The following is a 20,252-nucleotide window of genomic DNA, read 5'->3' on the forward strand; positions in this document are numbered from 1 at the left end:
GTCATTATTTTTTTTTTTTTTTTTATATATATATAGCATTCTTAACCTATGTGATGACTGTACTCTCGAAAAAGAGCCCATCGGAACCTAGTTTTACCACTGGGAAGTGGCAGGTTCGAGGGAGGTCCCAGTCGGCCCCCTTCAAATTTGAATGTGCAAGTTATGTTTGATTGCGTCAGAGAAAGTAGAATTTGTCTTACAAACGATAATTAAGTTGTAAATTATTGGTCCGGCCAAAACCGGACCAGCCGGACCGCTTCTGACGCCCTTGATATTTGTTGGAAACAAAACTAATTATGTAGGCCTGTATAATGAAAACTTGTTTAATTAGATATAGGCCTACAGTATAATTTTGTTAAATAATGCATGTACATTTGGTGCCTCGAAATTTTTATATGGTGATATATTTGTATGCTTCAATCATGTCTATCATATTTCTTTCTGTAAGTGATAGTGTCGCCTAAGAACAGAGGCTTAAGCACTTTCTCTTTACCTTTTCTAAACGATTTATATCTTATTTAGTTGTTGGCGTCCAAACAACCAACCCATATTCTAACAGGGACGTCTCCAGAGGGAGCCACCACCCTTTGTATACAGTACGGTACGGTATTACTTGTTAGAAAATACAAATTCGTTCCTGGTATCACTCAAAATGAATACTTCTAAACTATATAAATATGTATCAGTACACATTACTGCATAGTCCTAATTAATATGTGTGATGTACTGTACCATAAAAAAAAATGTCTTTGATGTAAATACTTTACCTATTTCAAAGCCATGAGAGAACACACCCACCTCAGACATCGTGGTTGGGGCTGAGGTGCGAACATCGTAGGAAATAGTACCTTTAGATCCGGAAATATAGTGAAATTCGTCATCATCACATCAGTCATCATCACAACATACATAGTGATCAGAATTATCAATGAAAATTGATAAATTTGATGCGATTCCACGTATGTTATAGAATTCTATTCTATTATACAATTCTATATATATATAAATTCAACTTAATGACTTAATGATGGTTGTTAATGCTTTAACAACTTCTTAAAGGAAAACAGTAATAGGGCCAACAATTCTTTCAATAATTGTAATCTGACCATAACTTGGTATTATTGTACCACCATTTTGCCACCACCAGCTGGGAAAGTAATTAAATATGCATACTTGTCAATTGATTGCCAACATGCCAACGCTTAGTGGATACTGTATAATGCTTTGGTGAACGGATAAAAAGCGTAACTGGCATAAAAATTTCATATTTCGAAAAATTGTTTATATGATCACTTACCATGACAGATTACATCCACAAGGTGGCCCTAAGCCAAAATCTCAAATGGATAAATTGCACTTTTCTGAATCACAACAGGCTGAGTAGATTAGGCCTAATCTTTAAGACTTCAAAGCACAGAAAAACACCAATTTATATTCAGCACATTCTCGAAAATGTTGCCCTTATCAAATTTGGTTGAATGCATCATACATACCCTTCGCAAAATCCCACTTAATTGATATATGTATACGGGCCCAGAAACTTTTATTTGCCAATTAATACAGTATCATACACTAGCTTATTTCTCAGTATTTTTCAATTCTTTTTTTCCACTTGCAACGCTGTTCACATACCACTCATGTCGTTGCTCTTCTTCCGATTCCGTATCTATTTTCAGTCTCTCACTGCCCGGTGGTCATTTTTGACTTTCTTTTTAGATGTAACTGTATCAAAGTGTTTTGGTAAGTTTAAGGTCTACAATTAGACTACCCACTCCATTAAAGACCTGCATACGTTAAACTAATGAAATAATTCATTAATTGAGAAATAATAATTAAAACAGGTTTTCGCTTTAGTGTAATTTTGGAAAAACATAATAAAATTATATATGCTTTTCAATAAGGTTAGGAGAATCAACGGACATATACGTATATCCTCCCTGCAATTGATTAACCATACGTTAAACTAATGAAATAATTCATTAATTAAACTAATGAAATAATTCATTAATTGAGAAATAAAATGAAATAATTCATTAATTGAGAAATAATAATTAAAACAGGTTTTCGCTTTAGTGTAATTTTGGAAGAACATAATAAAATTATATATGCTTTTCAATAAGGTTAGGAGAATCAACGCACATATACGTATATCCTCCCTGCAATTGATTTTGATTAACCATACATGTGACATAAATCAAAATAACAACAACAATAATACTAATAATAATAATAATAACAAAAATAATAAAAACTCAACAGAGAATACGTTATCAAAGTAGTAGTATTAATACTTAGACAATGAAAAAATTATTGCATTTATTTTGTCTATATTTTTGTCCTTGGTTTAGGGAGGTGGCATTTCTGACGGAAGGAGCTGGAAATTCTAGACCACCAGGCACTGCAATTTAAAAATATATTTTGTCTCTCTCTCTCTCTCTCTGACCTTCGCGCCGGGGAACGGTGCGAAGGTCTGGATCCACACTGTCTCACCCCACCCCCACATCGACACCAGATCCCCTAACCCTTGCTTAGTGGCACCTAAATAGGAAGACTAGCCACCACAGCTATTTATTTTATGCACATGTAAGGAAAACAATAATTTTCTCAAAAACGAAGCCAAATGTAGGGCCATTACAAATTATGGGCTTTTAAATGTCCATCAAATACTGTACTGTCTTTTCCAGCTTTCATAGTAGGTCTAGCTTCATTTCAAAAGTAAGACGAATATGCCCTGTTTTTCGATCGTATGTGCGAATATACGGTATACTGTATTATCCTTCTGCATCCTTGTCAACAATAAAGTGAGTAACACATTATTCAGATAAGTTTCACCCATTTAATAACATACTTTACAAATGTGTGCAAAGGCCTCTATTTTACAACTGCATTTCGTTTCTACATTTAAATTCTCGTACATATTTAAAAAAGACAGACACAGTACAAATCTTTAAATAATTTTCAGTAATATATTAATAAAGAAAAATAGCAAATGACAACAACAATAATAATTTATAATATTAATAATTAACAAGAATATGACAGAATTTTCAATAAAGATGATTAATACTTGTTTTCACAAGTTAATACAGAGCCATTTTAAATGGTGGTTTTTGAGGGAAGGCAAGACTTTTCTTTAAACTTTGTTTAGCAAATCTGCCACCCGGCAATAATGATTTCAAATAAAATTAAAAAATTTTATTTTTTGCCAATTATGTAAACCAAGAGAAGTAGCATTACATGGGGGAAGGGGACCTTATTTAAACTTGGACATTTTCAAATATGCTTCCTCTCTAGCATAGACCCCTTTTGCAAATGTGCTGTGGAAAGGGGCATCCCCGTCCCAACTAGCTGGATCTACCGCTGAGCAGATAGAGTGGTGTGGATTGTACGCAGGTACACACATAAAAAAAAAAAAATTCAATGCATACGTTCATGAGTTTTGTGCCGGTTTATGGAGGTAAGATTTCCAAACAGAAGATTTACATAATGTTATTAAATCCTTGAGAAATATAATTCAAAATAAGATGGTACAATATTAATCACAGAGTTTATGGTGGACAGAAATCAAGAAAAGTAGTAATGAAATTAAATTATGCAGATTGAAGATGGTATTGTACATCCTAAATAGTAATAGTTTCCGAGAACAATTTGTAGTGTCCTGGACAAAGGGACATTATTATGCACAATTTTAATATTCGTAATTTGTCTTAAATTTTCGTAGAATGTCGTTAACATGCAATATGGTGTTTAAACAAATTAATGAATACACACCTAGTCAATACTGATGCATGGGTTAATCAGGGCTGCCAAGCGCGTGCCAGGCCCAACGGCAGGGGTGCGGAGACACAGCCTGCCCTGGGCCTTTAGCAGGGGCCTGGAGGCAGACCACAGCCCATATGGGAGTAAAGGTGTTTTTGTAATTAGAAGCTTCATTTAAACGAGTAGAGAGTAGATCTGGGGAAGTTAGATGATTGATGCCAAAAAGTTTCAAAACTGTTTATAGGATATTTTTATTTTATTTTTTTATTTGTGAGGAAAAAACGGTCAGTGAAACAAGGTATTACATGAATGAGCTGGAACAATTAAGGACAAATATATATTAACAGCATGTGTATCCATTTTAAAACCTAAAATTGCAAATGCAACACTGACAGCAATTTGAAATATAAGTGCTGTTTTTGGAAAATGGCAAAAAACAGGAAATAAAACCTTGTTATTCAAATATGACGAACTGCGTCAAATCAACATCGCGTGGAACACAGTGCAAGACAACGAACTTACTGGAGTGTTAATTAACCTTAAAAACTGACCAATCATAAACAGAGCTAAGAATGCATGCATGCCACACAAGTCTACATGCATTTACGCCGTCGTTTTTGGGACATTAACAATACCCAACTGTTGTATGCCCATATATAGTCATGATGTGCCTATATATAGTCATGACGTGATGTCATCATGACTATATATAGGCATATTACACGCTTTTGTCATATATTTGATAGTTTGGACAGGCCTTTAGTGAAAAGGTCCACTTAGAAAGAATGACACGCTTGAATGGAAGACAAGGAGATGGGCAAGAGCAAGAGGGGAGAGACTATCTATATGCTTATGGTCACTTGGGTAACTTATTATAGGCTGAGGTATGCAAAACTAAAAACATATCCCAGTCTGAATCCAGCACTGGGTAAACTATTTCTCACAATATTATTTTTTTAAAAGTTGGAAATAATGACTGAAGTTTCTTTTATTGGGTTGGTACATCCTAAAGTGTTCGAGGTAAGCTCTGTAAAAACACTGATTGAGCTAATAAACACGTACTGCACCCACACCAACGCCATAACGTTTTATATAGAGAACATCTCAAAAAATGGATTATTGTCAATAGTATCTGTGTACATGTTTAAATAGGCTTCCTAAAAGAATATGTGTTTACTGTTACTTTAAAATGATATGTAATCTAAATTTGTTCATCTAGAAAAAAACCCAAAATTGCACATGTGTATGTTATCATTTTTGGAAAAAATACATCCTTCAATTTCTATACTTACAAAAACAAAATTCTACATTGTTGCACCTGTGTGTGTTTGTTAGACTTCATTAATCATCCCATTCTTAGTTTGTTTTTAATCAAGTTCTTTTATTCACATCATTTCTCACTGATTTTTCAAAAAGATAAAAATAATCTTTAAAAAAATAATGAATGAAGAAAGTTTAGACAATGTTACTTGATTATTATTTAATTTAATATAGAATAAAGTTAAGCAAAATTGACGACTTGCTCAATGCGTTTGCTAATATGTAATATTATTTTTTTTAAAATATCATACAATGATAATACCGTAGATTTTAACCAAGCTCGCTGAAAAAAGGGAACACTATTTTTCTTGGTGTATCCTCCATTTCTTATGGGGGACAAAAAGTAGAATATTAAAGGTGATATACGGTAAAAGAAATTAGGTCATTAGATAACGTTTTAAGCCAGTTTTAATATATGCCCCGAGGGCATTCTTTCAGCGGCCCTGAATAACTCTCTACTATAGCTTTTGAATTTTTCTTTTTATTCAACTGGGAGGAAAACTATTTTGAATATAAATCTAGTGCTGACTTGTCCTTCTTTACCTTTGACACTGTTACCACGGTAACCCCAAAGAAACTATACACACTATTTTCATCATGAAATTTCATTGATTGCACCTTTGAAAAAATTTCCGTTAAATTTTAAACTATAATATAACAAGTTATACTCCTCTAAATTTTTTGAGACTTCTGACTGATGTTCAAATAAATCAGAACGAACAACCAGGCAGAGTAGGTTTCAATGCCATTTTCATTAAATTAATCAGCGTTGTGTCTATTTTCAGACTGCCCATTATGTAATAGGCAACTGTTTTCCTTAGATTTTGATTCGTAATAAAAAACTGATCCACCACACATCAATGCAACATGCTATTTTCTCGTCGAAATTGACACGGATGTCAGAAACCGATTTTTCCTGCTACCGTGCGTAAAGGGTGTCATCACGGATTTGCCACCCTTGAGCAGGAATTTTACAGCGACTTCTGCACATTTTCGTGTGACACCATACCATTTTAATACCCGCACACTCATGCTTGGTACGTGTAGTGCATCATTTCATCAATGGCACGGCACCATTCCAGTGCATATCCTTCCGGATCAATCAGGTAGTAGGTCCTATTTGGCTGGAATCAAAAAGATGACAAAAGGTTGTTTTATATTTATTTGTGGCTGAGAAGGCCAGATGCCTATCTAGAGTCTTGAAATGGGAAAATGCCGTGAAGGTTGGTGGGGGAGGGGGGAGGTGGCAGGCGGTGTAGGGCTTAATGATTAAGTGAGGCAGCGCTGGTCGCAAAATAAGGTGATATGGAGTGATTTGTACTTAAGCATGATTTTATGCTTCGAATATTTTCATTTGGGTGGGGGTGGGAACTGGGAGAGCGATGTTTTTTAGGGAAGACGTGCGCCACCCCGCGCATCCCCATAAATACGTCACTGGAGAAAGAGCCCAGGTTGAAATTGACTTAGCTGGCTACCACTAGTGTAATATAGGATTAAAGTATTATTAATATCATTCATAATTTTTTTGAGGAGTGGTGCTCTCATTTCTGTGTGCCACCTTTGTATAAATCAATTTCATAATTATTCATGAATTCAGTCATTTGTCCAATCAAAGCCAGTATACGGTATGGTAATAATTATTACTTTAATGTTATTCAAACAACATGGTACAAATAAAATTTGAAATAATTAAGTAAGAACCACTCACCGTGTGTACAAAGAAAGTCTTGAAATTCTTAGCTTCAACTTTCAAGGTCCTGGACCATGGGATCTCCCCTTTGAGAACCATGTTTTCTGGATCCACGTAATACAAATGAGGGCCTTCTGTTAACAATAACTGCCGCCTCCGTGCAAACAGACCCTGAAAAATGTGATGTCAATGTATCATAACAAACCATAGAAGCGCAAAATGAAAATGGTAATGATGGGGGTGGCTGTGGTGTTAGTGACGATGATGAGGATGATGGTGGTGGGTGATGATGACGAAGGTGGAAATGATGATGGTGATTATGATAAGGCCAAATAAAATAAATTGTTTGTTTGCCCGTCTTTTTAAAAAAATGATAAATAGGGCGGGTGAAAAAAGCTTTATTTTTTTATTTATTTATTTTTTTTAAATACTCATCAGATGGAATAAATATAACTCGGAGGCCTAGAATGGCAATATCTTACATCAGACAACAACTTTAGACTAATTTGTAGGGCATCTGGCAAAAATTTTTTTTAAAGTTTTTTTGTTTTTCCGCCCTTATTTTTTTTTCAGTGAGTTAGGGGGCGCGTGGATGAGGGCAAACAAACAATTTTTTTTGTTGGCCTAATGATGTTAGTGTTGGTGGTGATGATCATGATCATGGAGAAAAACGATGATGGTGAAGATGATGATACTGATGTTGGTGGTGATAATGATGATGGAGAATAATGATGATGGTGAAGACGATGATGATGTTGAAGACGATGATAATGATGTTGGTGGTAACGATGATGGAGAATAATAATGATGAAAATGATAGTGGTGCTGATGATGGTGATAATCATAATACATGATGAAGATTAATAATGATAATAATATGAAAATGCTGATCAAAATGATAATAATGAAGGTGATTGGTATGACAATAAAGATGATAATGATTTTGAAATTGAAAATAATTATAGTAATAACAAAAAAAATAGTAACCAAAAAAAAAAAAAAAAATTAACAACAATGTTAAATGTATATAGCGCAAAATGCTGGAACTTTGATGCTCTAGACATGCACCAATATAATTCTTTTACATATTATTAAAGCAAATGTTGGAAAATATGTATATTAATTATGACGATATCAATGAACATAATTACCATTAAGTTGAAATTAATAAAAATCACAATGATTAAACAACGATAACACATGTAATACACAGAAGATTATCAATATTATTAACAAAGCAAATGTATAATTAATCTACTTATAGAAATAAAAAATAAATTATTCAAATTGAGACAGGTGTAACTTCTAGTTTGAATCATTATGATGGTCTTCAATTTCCTACTTCCATTTGCATCTCTTGTATAATTTATTATTCTTGTACTTAAAAAAAGAATTAAATAAGATAATCTATGTGAATGGTCATACCTTCCTTTTATCTACCAGGCCCATCTTCAAGATTAGGTTTCCCTCCACAAATTGATGCCATTTCACATCTTTTTCTTGTTTGCTTAGCAAATGAGCACGCTCCTCACTTGAGTGGTCTAGAACGTACTTCTTAGAGTGTGTCTTTTCATTCTCTGTTTCGTTTGTGTTTATTTTTTCAAAAACATCTGATAGACTATTTGGTGTTAATATATTAAAATCATCAACCTGAAAAATAATAGTTAAATAAATAAAGATTGTAAAACATAGATGATATAACTGAATATAAAGTGGTCTACTGGCTTAAATTGTTCAGATTCAAAAAAGTTTGAAGTTTAGAGAAATTTTATTGCAAACAGTCAAACAAGGTGAAATTGAAAACAACTGTAGTTCTTGTTCATGAGTACAAAAAAACAGGCACAAAATTAAAAGGTGAATATATAAGTCATATAAGCTATATGTTAACGACATCATAACAGATGTAAAATACAGATACAGCAGAGGCCCATAAAAAGCACAAAATATTATTTACCATACTGTAAGGAAAAATATTGAAAACAACATCATTCAACATTTTCAGATAATTTTTCACACTTAATATTATGTATTCAAAACTAGTCCACTTAATTTGGCATATAGAGTACAGTCGTGTCGTCACAACACCAGGTGGCACCCTTTGGACGTTGGATACCGTTCATTACGCGTGAATGACTTCATAATCTTAATGGTTTAGAATAGGCTTTCTGGAATAGGCATTTTAAAACCTAATAATTTACCATCAAAATGTACTAAAAACACAAAAAGCTCCTAACACACATTTAATCAATTAACATTTACAAAGAAAAATTAAGATACAACTTTTTAATAATTAAGTTAGAAATTTGGATCAATGGTTTGTAGATACAGAAAATGGCATCGGTTGAACTCGGAGTAGTATCACATGGTATCGTGATGTAACACTGCAGTACTATATAGCCAATATTCTTGTTTGAAGGAGATTGTGTTTATTGTTATTATTCATGTATTAATTGCCTGCAGTGTTATTCTTAGGAAGGATTAAGCGTTATTAATAGTATACAAATTAGTGAATGGTAATAAATACAAGCTTGCTTTGCTTCGAATGCAGTTAACCTAAATTTAGAAGTATAAAGTACAACCAGTTTTTGCATTCAACAATGGAAAAAATAATAAAAATTGTTATAAATTAGAACTGTATGGGAAGAAAGGAAATGCAGAATTTAAAACATAATGGGCATATTCGACTGGTTCATTTTGTTGACTACAAATTTTTGTTGAGTATTATTTTCATTCGACTGGTTCGTAAAAGACTTCATTGACAACGAAAATTAACGTAAACCAGAGTGCGTTAATCAGCGTTAAGTTATTCACTTGACCAAAACAAACATGGCCGATTGGTGAGTTTAGAAACAACATTTGCGTTAATATAACTTGGATTAAATTTCAGAAAATAGAAATTATAATATTTACCCACATGAAGTCAAAAAATAATTGTAGTGATAACAAAATTCAAAAACTGGAGGAAAATCATTTTGTGGAACCTTAGCAACAATATCCAGGGGCGGGGCTTAGCAGGAAGGTGTGTCAAAGTTCAATACAACTAATTCCATTAAAAAACATTTGCAAGGATTCACTTACGTAATAATCACTATGTATTTCTTCGCCATCTAACATTGTGAAAGGTTTAAGAGCGGGAGGTGTTTGTTTGTGGATGTTGTCCCAATCTACACCTTGAAAAAATGGGTGAGCCTTCAATTTGGGGTAACCGCCACACTCATCACACCCTAACCTCTTCTTGGGATCAATAACCTGTGAAAAAAAAAAATAATCATAATAATAAGCTCTGTCTCCACTTTTAAGTCCTGTACAGACTTCCAAATTTTATTTGACAAAAACATGCGACAATCCATGCCTAAATAAGGTCATGATGGCATCACATAATGACCATATATAGGCATATCATGACTAATATGGCATTTAAAATACCTGTGATTTGCCAATATATGGATATGACAAGACATCATCATGTCAATATATGTTGTATGTTGACAGCCTAAACCTTTTTTCAATTATTTATTGTCACAATGAAGGATTTGAAGAACAGTACCATCAAATATACAGATGCATTTATGCAAAAAAAAAAAAAATTTATACAGCCTTTGAATACTTTTAGCAAATCATGATGAAATCTATCCCAATTTCAAGTTACTATTTATGTAATACTATAGCTATCAAGTATATTTTTACAATCATTCAATCAATTCAAGTGAATTTAATTCCCCTTTTTCGCTCTCTGGAAATACAACGTAATACTATCATAATAAGTTTTTTCAAACAATTCTCTTCATTGTGAAGCAAAATTTAAGACTTTTTGTATGTTTTCATACCAATATTAAAAGTGTTTATTTAATAAACAACAAAAATCCAATCTACATTTGAATAGTATTACAAAATATGGATTCTGCATTATTCTCTTTACAATTTTTTAATCAAAATATTTTGTACTACTAAGTCCGGTTATGTAAGATAACATACATGACATTTCGGAAGAGGGTATAAAAAAAATGTATAAATGTCAAATGGTGAAATTAAGAAATGTGAAGACTGTTATTGTTAATCCTCTTAAATTATATTCTTAACCACTTGAACTTGTCAGCAATACAGATCTTTCGCTATCTCGTTCGGGAACGCGCCAACATGAAAACAATTTTTTTGTATCACGTACACTTAATGCGAACGATTGAATGTATTTCATTTATTTCAGTGGCATCTGATTATAATCTGATTATATTATACCACATGATTACATAATGATATATTGAGCCAATCAGCATTTGGACCTAATAATCCCACCATTAAAAAAAAAAAAATTAGGTGAACTAGAGACAGCCTAGTATCCCCACCTCCTTGAATTTGCAATTGCTCTACGCATCTAGAGAGTGACAGATGACTGATTGATTGACTGTTTTATGATTTGTTAATTAGAGGTAACAGACAATTTTTTTGTATTAGTTACGTTCGGGGATTTAGCCAGAAAAACGAAATAGGACGTCCAAAATGGAAGCCAGTGGGCGTGGCACGGAGCCGATGGGCGGGCCACACCCATTTTTGGGAATCATCACCGAATATTGGTACGAAAACAATGTAAATTCAATCAATAAATGTTGTTTTTATCAAACGTAAATATGATTTGGCTTTAGATTAATGTAACATTCATTAGATTTGAATTTGCTATGGGTAGAACAGGCCAAATTAGGCTAGGTCAAGTCTATGGTTACGTTATCAAACCACTTACCAATAATTTTTGTACTAAATCCCTAGCCTTCTCTGGAAACCCATCTGGAAACACATATTCTAATTTTAGAATTTTCTGGAAAATTAGATACTCTGTTCTAAAAAACAAAAACATTTGGCATGACAAAAGAATAAAGAAAATCAACTTCTGACATGCTTATTAGCATTTCGCTTATTATCTATAGATGTTATTATCTATCCATGTATGTTAATTTAATCTTAGGTTATGTAAACACAATCAAGTGGCATACACAATTTTTAACATTTCACTTTCAACTGTGTATACAGGTTTCCCTCTAATTAAAAACCCCTCCAATTAAAGACCACTTTTCTTTGGTCCAATATTAACAAATGTATTTTATCTTTATTATTGTAATTAGAGGCCAAAGCTACTAAAGACCATGAAAGTCCCAGTCCCAAAAGTGGAGGGAGACCTGTATTTACAGTCATAACCAGAAGTATATTTCTAGCTTAGCTGTGTTTTATCACCTATCATATTCACTATAAATACATTATTTATTATGTAACATTTTAATTTAGAAAAATATATAACTTACCCTGCCCTGAAAGGCGGCAAACCTGCCAGTAACTGGTAGATAATTGCTCCAAGTGCCCATAAATCAGAACTAAACATTAAAAGAAACACCAAATCAGTTTATTTACATTTATAAACTGCATACATAGATTCTAGGCATCTGATTGGTTAAGAAGCGGGCAATAGAAAATACCCCATGGGATAGTACTTTTTAGCCGTGCCGCACTACCTGCAATCTCTAGGCTGCGTGGGTATGTAGTTCATGACACGCACAGACGGTAAAGGAGACACGACCTCTAAGACGCTGAGAGAGATTGGCCCTTTGATCGCCTAGGCCTAGGAAGTAAGCCTAGGCCTACTGTACTTGGTGTGTTCTACTTTCATTATTTTTTTAGGTGTTCGTAGAATCTATGTATGAGGTACATAAAACAAATAGACTACTCTAGATTCAGGGGGAACAGTAAAATCTATAGCCCCAAGTAATATAGAGACAGTAGCCTATCTTCCCTTGGGGCAATAAATTTCACCATTTCTCTCATGAGCAACCAACTTTTTAACTTCCGTAAATTAATCTAGATGAGTTCATTATATAATCTGATGATTTCAGAGCTGTACCACTTATTACGACTGGTCTTTACGGGTCTTAATGCTTACCATTTACTGGCTGATTTTTCTACTCTCTCTGTTCTATTTGTTGTCAGGAGTTCGGGTGAGACATATTGAGCAGTTCCAACAAATGAATTTGCACGTACAATTCCTAAAATAAAAATTGTTCATTTCCAATATTGTCATCAATAATGATATCCAACCCATCACTGCCAACAAAGTCTTTGACGACACCACCACAACTTCTATCTATTATCATCATTGCCAACTAAGTCTTTGATACCAATACCACAACTTCCAAGATGATCATTGCCACATATCCTCCACTACAACTTCCACAAAGACTATAATTCCTACTAACATTTTTGATATGCTATACTTCCATATAGATCATCACTGCCAACAAAGTCTTTGACACGACTACAACAACTTCCATCAAGATCTTCATTGTCAACAAAGTCTTTGACACTACCACAGCTTCCACCAAGATGATCATTGCCACAAATAGCCTCCACCACTACTTCCACCAAGATCATAATTACTACTAACATTTTTGACATGGCTATCACAACTTCTATCTATGACCATCATTGCCACCAACATCTTTGATACTTCATCACCACTTTCATTGAGGAGATCAACCATTACTCTTCATCAGCATTATGACCATTATCATTGTCACCAGAAGCACCATCATCTTTGCTACCATCACTACTGTCATCATCAACACTGAAATCACTACCACAACCACCATCATCTTCAACATCCCATAATTTCATAGCAGCACCAACAATTACTTACCATCTGAACTATCAGCCTCTAGAATTTTTGCTGAACCAAAATCAGTAATTTGAATATGCCAGTCTTCATTCAATAATATATTTTCTGGTTTTAAATCCCTATATTAAAATGAAGTAGTAAAATAATTAAAATATGTTTTATTTAATATGTAAATTTATGTAAGATAAGGAGCAGTAAGTAATTCTGTATATGTATATGCCATGAAATTATGCATCTAGCAATGAAAATATAGTGAGAACCACTCCACAGCCTGTCAACAATGCAAGATGATGTATATACTGTAAGTACAACCAGCCGAGAATGGTCAACACGTGGTTCGAAGGTGAACACCTGACCACAAGTTCAACAACCAGAATGGAAATGCAACGCTGCTTTCCCTAATGAAAAATGGTTATCACTACGTCATAAAATGTGGAAGAGGTATTAACTTACCTATGAATGATGCCTAAGCTGTGCATGTGTTCTAGTGCTAGTATAATTTCTGCAGAATAGAATCGAGTCGTGCACTCATCAAACGACCCAACTTTATGTATGTAGGGTAACAACTCTCCACGTTTTGCCAAACTTAAACCAAAATCTAAGGCGTTAACTGTTAAGAAAACTTTACACACTCGTTAAGAACTATCTACATTTTGTTAAGCTCTCTCTACACTAATAGTAGACACATTAAGAACCATATAACAATAATTAAACATTACAAAAATAATACAAAAAATAATTATTTTTTCATAATTTTGAAAGGATACAAAGCCTATCCTTATCTTGAAAGGTGAAATACAACTTTACAAAAAACGGGTGATTTAAGCGTGTTAGAACGTCTCGCTCTCGCATCACATACTTCTGTTTATTCTCCCGGATCATCTGTCGCTTTAATAATACCTTAACTGTAACAAACATAAAAAAAAAGATTCAATTTTGCTCATATTCTTTTATTATCAAACTTTAACAAAACAAACATAAACAATGAAAACAAAGGGTACAATAATGAACAAGAAAGTGCAAAGGCCTGAACACAATATGAAGTTTGATGCGTCAATTACATGTTATATATGCCCATATACAGGTATGATATGACATCATCATTTCAATATATGGGTATAACATCCTTATGTACATAGATAGATCACACAAGAGATGATACTGTGAACTGACCTCATCAAATGTTGAATTTCCCTTTTTCAACTCAATTTACAAAAACTATACAAAATATATACATCATATGATTTTAATAAAATGATGTATAAAATCAATAATAAAAGTATAATATTAAACAAAAACTGTATTAATAATCACTATAAGGAGCTTATTTCATCAGATTTTGTGAATGCATACCATCATACAACATGAATCAGCAGATAATCGTCCAGTAAAAAGTGCAGTGTACTCTTTTAAGAAAAATGACAACTATGGTGCTATACTACAAATGACAACAACCACAACTTTATTATGTACACGTGTATATTATGTGGGAGGATGTTTTGCACTATCCTGAAAATGATTACCATAAATCAAAGAGAGTGATGGTATTGTGTAAATATTGTATCTGAAACAATTTCTTTCAAGTAAAACAAGTACATTTAGGTGTAAACTGTTCCAAATAAACAGCAAAAGCAAATTAAATTTTCAAAAATGAAATGTCATCTAGCCACATCTGAAACGAACTGAGAATTGTGCTCATCAGACAAAAAAAAAAAACACATTCCTCAAAATTATAACCGATATATTGAAGTTATCAGTTATTTGTAATAATAATGATTGATTGACAAATTACTAACATGGGAATAAAAAAAACTACGTCACACAAATACTACGGTATATTTCACTGCACGGTTGGTCGGTAATTTGATTGATGCAAAATACCACATGACAACAGCTAATTCCAAAGTATTAACAAAAATCATAATATAATCGAAACATAATCTCCAGTCTATCGACTATAAGTCTAGTAACAACCCTACTGACTGATGAATTATTATCAATAGCAATCAAGGTTTGAATTATTATCAAGTACTGTATATTATTATAAAGTGCAATATATACACAATATAAAACGAATAAAAGTGTTGCAAGTTACAATCACTTGTCAGTAATGGTCCCTTAGTGGGACTTGTGGCCATATACGTAAACCATGACGAAGATAAATTTACTTTCCCTTGCTGAGAATCACCAAGGTAAATTTCTCTAGAACCAATCCATATTTTTTCTTTAATAAAATGAATACTACTAAAATAAAGGATGATGTCAAAACCAGGCCTAACAACTGACTCCTATCAGGGCCTACTTAAAACTCATTATCTAATTCTAGCAAATATATATAAGTTTACTGTATATATACTCGCTTATAAGGTGATCCGAGTATGAGACGAGCCCACAGTTTGAGAAAATTTCTGGACAATTTTGGATGTCGTCATCAGTATTCCTACCTTTTCCTGCTCTTTATGGGCGGATACTGCATCTAGCTTGTTAAAACGGAGACAAATATAGGGCTAACCTTTCCAATATTATTAATTGCTTTTATTCATACTAAAACAGTTACAGACGATCCGCGAAACATTATTTAAATATAAATTACCTATTCAAATGATTAATAATAATAGAACAAAATAGACAAACAATTGTGAAAAATGTCAATATTAGTGGTTAAAATAAGAGAATTATTTTGCAGAAAAAGTCTAGAAATAAAACTACGTTTGCAGACATCAACTCTACAAAAGGGGACACTAAAGGTACTGTAGGGAAGGAACGAAGGTTTCTAGAATTAACATGCAAAACAAACAGATGTATAAGATCACAACTAAAATACGAATTAACACATTTATAGAGAAAAACCATATCGTGAAATAAAAATCTATTCCTAGGACACATTAATTTACAAGGGCGATTAAAACGTTTTTCAAAAAACCTAATAAACTTAAGATGCATCCTATTGATGCAAATTAACTGAGATTCGGAAGCAGAACTAATAATCTATCATAATTTACCTTTCTTCGGGCCTCCTCTTAAATGTGAGAACTTACGGTATACTATTGATTCTCATCGCTTTAAGTGGATTAAAATTCCAAAATTAAAAAAAATCCAAATACAGAAATTCATAATTCATCATCATCATCCACAAAGATGATGTGTTAGGAAACACAAGGCCGGGCACTGTGTTACCAATAGCAACGGCATGGTACGCATTAACCAGTAATTTCGCTAAGTAGATCTGCCTAACAATTTGAGAGTAAACAACCAATTAGCACCACCCTATTTTTCAATCTGATATGCCAAGCCAATTCTTAACTCAATATAATTATTCAATATAAACTTACCATACTGTAATTATTAAAGTTAATAAAAATATTTTCACCGAGATCAATTAACAATACTGTTACTTAATAAATATAATTATTTTAATTTCAATTTCCAAAAAATGAAAGTATTTAATAAAAATTACATCAAGAAAGAATTAGGAAATGAAAAAACAAGGAAAGAAAAGATAAGATAAAAATAAGATGTGAAAAAGCATAAGAATGGAAAAGGAAAGAAAAAAAATAAAGTAAATAAAAGAAAAATCAAGGAAACATAAGAAACAAAAGAAAAAGAAGAAAAAATAAGGAAACATTAGAAAAGGTATTCAAAAGCAAAATAAATAAAGATAAGGCAATATAAGAAAATGAAAAACAAAGAAAAGGAAATTATAAGGAAAAAGTATTAGATGAAAGAAAGAAAAGGTAGGTAGGTAAGTAGGAAGCACAGAAAGAAAAGTGAAAGAGAAGATAAGTTAAAATAGCAGAAGGTAGGAAGAGGATAGGAAACATACGGAAGCAAAAAAAAACAAACAAACAAAAACATGTGAAAGTGAAATACAGTAGTAGAAAGGTGGAGACAGAAAGTTTTCTTTCTTTCTTATTTGCATTATTTTTGAAACATAAATGTAATAAAATAAGCAGTTAAATTATATTAGGACTAACATTGTCTTTACTCTAGGGTTCCCATGTTTTTCACAGTTGAAACTTGTAAACAACTCTGATAGTCAATGACAACCACTTGTTCCGTTGATTTCAGAAATTTATTATTATTATTATTATTATTATAAACAATGATGAAACAAATTATATATTTTCTTAAAATCTTCTGGGCCAACTTCATATATCAAACATTTTGAGCCAAATAACTTATACCAAATTAAGGGTTAACCACAGGTCATGTGCAAGATTAAATCATATTCTGAAATAAATAATAAGCTAAAAAACTTTTAAAATAAATCCTATGTGATCCCAACTCATCAAAACAAAAAAGGGAAACAGTTTTTTGGGCATAATATATTACAACTTAAAGTGCCCTAAATTGTCCCACTCTGGGCCTCACTATGTTTTTCTCCCTGCTGGCCACCAAAAATTGTCAGACCTTCTATTGCACAGCATAGCCACCCCTCTCCATCAATGTTTAGAGCAAATCATTGATTTTACCAGACTATTCCTTTAACATGCACTTTACAATAGAAAAAAAAAATCAACAAGTTCTAGATATCATTCTGCTGGTCTATTTGAAAAAAAATTATAATTAATCTGTCCATAGTTCAATATGAATCACAACAACACAACAAACCTCGTCGTCGCCAAGCACCAACCAATAACAGAACAATCAAGGCAAAAAAAAAAAAAAAAAACCAACAAATTTTAATCAATATACTGACTAGGTAAATCATATCCATCATTTTATACACGCGATCCAAACATAAAAGCTAACAGCAAAATAATTCTGATTACAGAGTGCAGATGGACCTGATGGGACTGGCAGTGCTTGCCCATAGTGAGGATGTGCCTATATATGGTCATGACATGATGTTCTAATGACCATATTTAGGCTTGAGACATGTTTTTATCAAATAATATTTGATAGTCTGGACATCGCTTCAAATCGTGAATAAATTATATTTCAAAATTTAGATAATGAGTTTAACCTGTGTTGTAAACAATATTTGCTATGACGTTATTTAGACACCAATGGCCACATTCATGATTATCAATAATTTGATGAGATTTTTGTATGCTTTAACAAATGAAAAAGTTTAATAAAATTGCAACAAGACAAGGCAAGACAACAGAGAAATTTATTTACTGTTTTATAAAATGATTTTTTCTTGTTTGTCTTCTCCTTTTAAAAATGTTTGGTGCACATGAAGTTTCAAAAATGGTTGTCAATTTTATGTTATATGTACAGGTGTACAAGTATATTTTTAAGACTTATATAATTCAATTGAAAAGATAAAAAATGCTATTTTTCTACCAATGAATGTTGAGCAAAGAATCTTAATATTTTATTATTATTATTATTTTTTTATTTAAATTACTTTTATATTTAAGTTATTTTAACTGGAAATTACATTGAGAAAATATTTTCCTAGTGAATCATCAATAGGATTTATAAGGCAAGAATTTTTTTTATAAACTTGTTTAGCGAACCCGCCGATAGCAAATATCAATGATTTCGAATAAAAATATAATTTTGTTTTTAGCCAACTAGTGCACGAAAAAGTGGAAAGTTCAGGAAAAATTTTTTCTTTATTTTTATTACGCCCTCCGCTGCTTTGGAATCTCCAAAGATAAAATATATATATTTCTTCCTAATTATATAAATTTGAAGCATTTAACCATCCTATTTTACATTCACCAATAAAATGTTATATTTATTGTCTCCTCCGTCTGGATGATTTTGGCAAAACTATTTGCTAAATAAGGAAACAAAATTTTATGTTTATTTCGCCCTCCTCCGATGATCTTTAAAAAAATAAGTTCGCGAAACAAGGAATAAAAAAAGTCTCGCCTAAATAACACATTTCCTATCCTACAGACTCTTTAAGTTTGCGTTAATGATTTTCATAGTCAAATGTCTCTAAATTGGCAAAAATAAGTTGTTTTGATCAGTGCCTCATTGAGAGATAACACATTTAATCCTTTCAAATAAGCAATTTAATTTTTAAATAAAATAATTTTTTTCCCACTATATTTTATAACAGACATCTTTAATCACGAATGCTAGAAATACATTACAGAATATAATTAATTGTTTTGAGAATTATATGGCATCTCCATTGGGAAAAATTGCAAATATTCTGAGTGAAGTGAATTCTGAAACCATCGTCATTATGATTCCCCCATTACCTGGACACTATGTTCAGGAAACTGGAAATATCAAGCTAATGGGTTGGAAATAAGCAGTCGCTTATCAATAAGGATGTTTTTCGGTTTTAGCAGGCCAAGCGTGGCTCCAGCAGCCCGACTTGAAGAGGATAACAGAGTCCACAACCATTACAAATACTCCAACGTGATAAAAAACAATATCTGATGACAGTACAATGTTCTACACAAATATGTTTTACATAAACATCTGCACATAGACAGCTGGGTATATTCACATTCAATAAATGGATTTCTTTTTTTTCCTATTTTGATTTAACAAAAATATTTCCCTTCAAGCGTTGTTGTTTTTGGTTCAACTGATCATTAAAAAAAAAATACAATTCGTAACAGATTGTTCTCAATCCATCATGATTTCAACTAAGTAGGAAGAATGTAGTAGTGAAGAGTGGCATGTTTTTTGACACAAGGAAAAAAGATCGTAGTTTAAATCCAACAAAATATATGTTCTTATTTTAATATATTGTTCAAATATTGAGTTGTCACCACTAAAATAAATTATTTTGCAAACATGAGGAAGATGTGGGATGTACATACATCCCTACAAAATGTTTGTGTCCTCCTCCCCCCCTCCCTATCCTACAAACATGCTAATTACAAAAATAGCCCTTACTACAGAGTGAAA

General features: G+C 32.5%; 1 protein-coding gene across 2 annotated transcripts in view; it reads right to left on the reverse strand.

Annotated features, from left to right (window-relative positions):
• Positions 1 to 2,816: 2,816 nt before the first annotated feature.
• The window catches only part of LOC117100611 (3-phosphoinositide-dependent protein kinase 1-like), a 47,224-nt gene continuing 29,788 nt past the window's right edge, over positions 2,817 to 20,252 (reverse strand). For both annotated transcript variants that reach the window (XM_033240396.1, XM_033240395.1), the window contains exons 4-13: positions 14,192 to 14,329; positions 13,878 to 14,022; positions 13,446 to 13,543; positions 12,693 to 12,795; positions 12,061 to 12,129; positions 11,505 to 11,601; positions 9,848 to 10,018; positions 8,195 to 8,419; positions 6,788 to 6,940; positions 2,817 to 6,203 (exon numbers count right to left, since the gene is read on the reverse strand). In XM_033240396.1, the coding sequence (XP_033096287.1) occupies positions 6,108 to 6,203; positions 6,788 to 6,940; positions 8,195 to 8,419; positions 9,848 to 10,018; positions 11,505 to 11,601; positions 12,061 to 12,129; positions 12,693 to 12,795; positions 13,446 to 13,543; positions 13,878 to 14,022; positions 14,192 to 14,329 (1,295 nt within the window). In that variant the 3' untranslated portion in view covers positions 2,817 to 6,107. The remainder of the gene's footprint in view (positions 6,204 to 6,787; positions 6,941 to 8,194; positions 8,420 to 9,847; positions 10,019 to 11,504; positions 11,602 to 12,060; positions 12,130 to 12,692; positions 12,796 to 13,445; positions 13,544 to 13,877; positions 14,023 to 14,191; positions 14,330 to 20,252) is intronic.

Source organism: Anneissia japonica, unplaced genomic scaffold, assembly GCF_011630105.1.
Source record: "Anneissia japonica isolate Jap-2015-1 unplaced genomic scaffold, ASM1163010v1 scaffold287584_len476085_cov161, whole genome shotgun sequence".
NCBI classification, from domain to species: Eukaryota; Metazoa; Echinodermata; class Crinoidea; order Comatulida; family Comatulidae; genus Anneissia; species Anneissia japonica.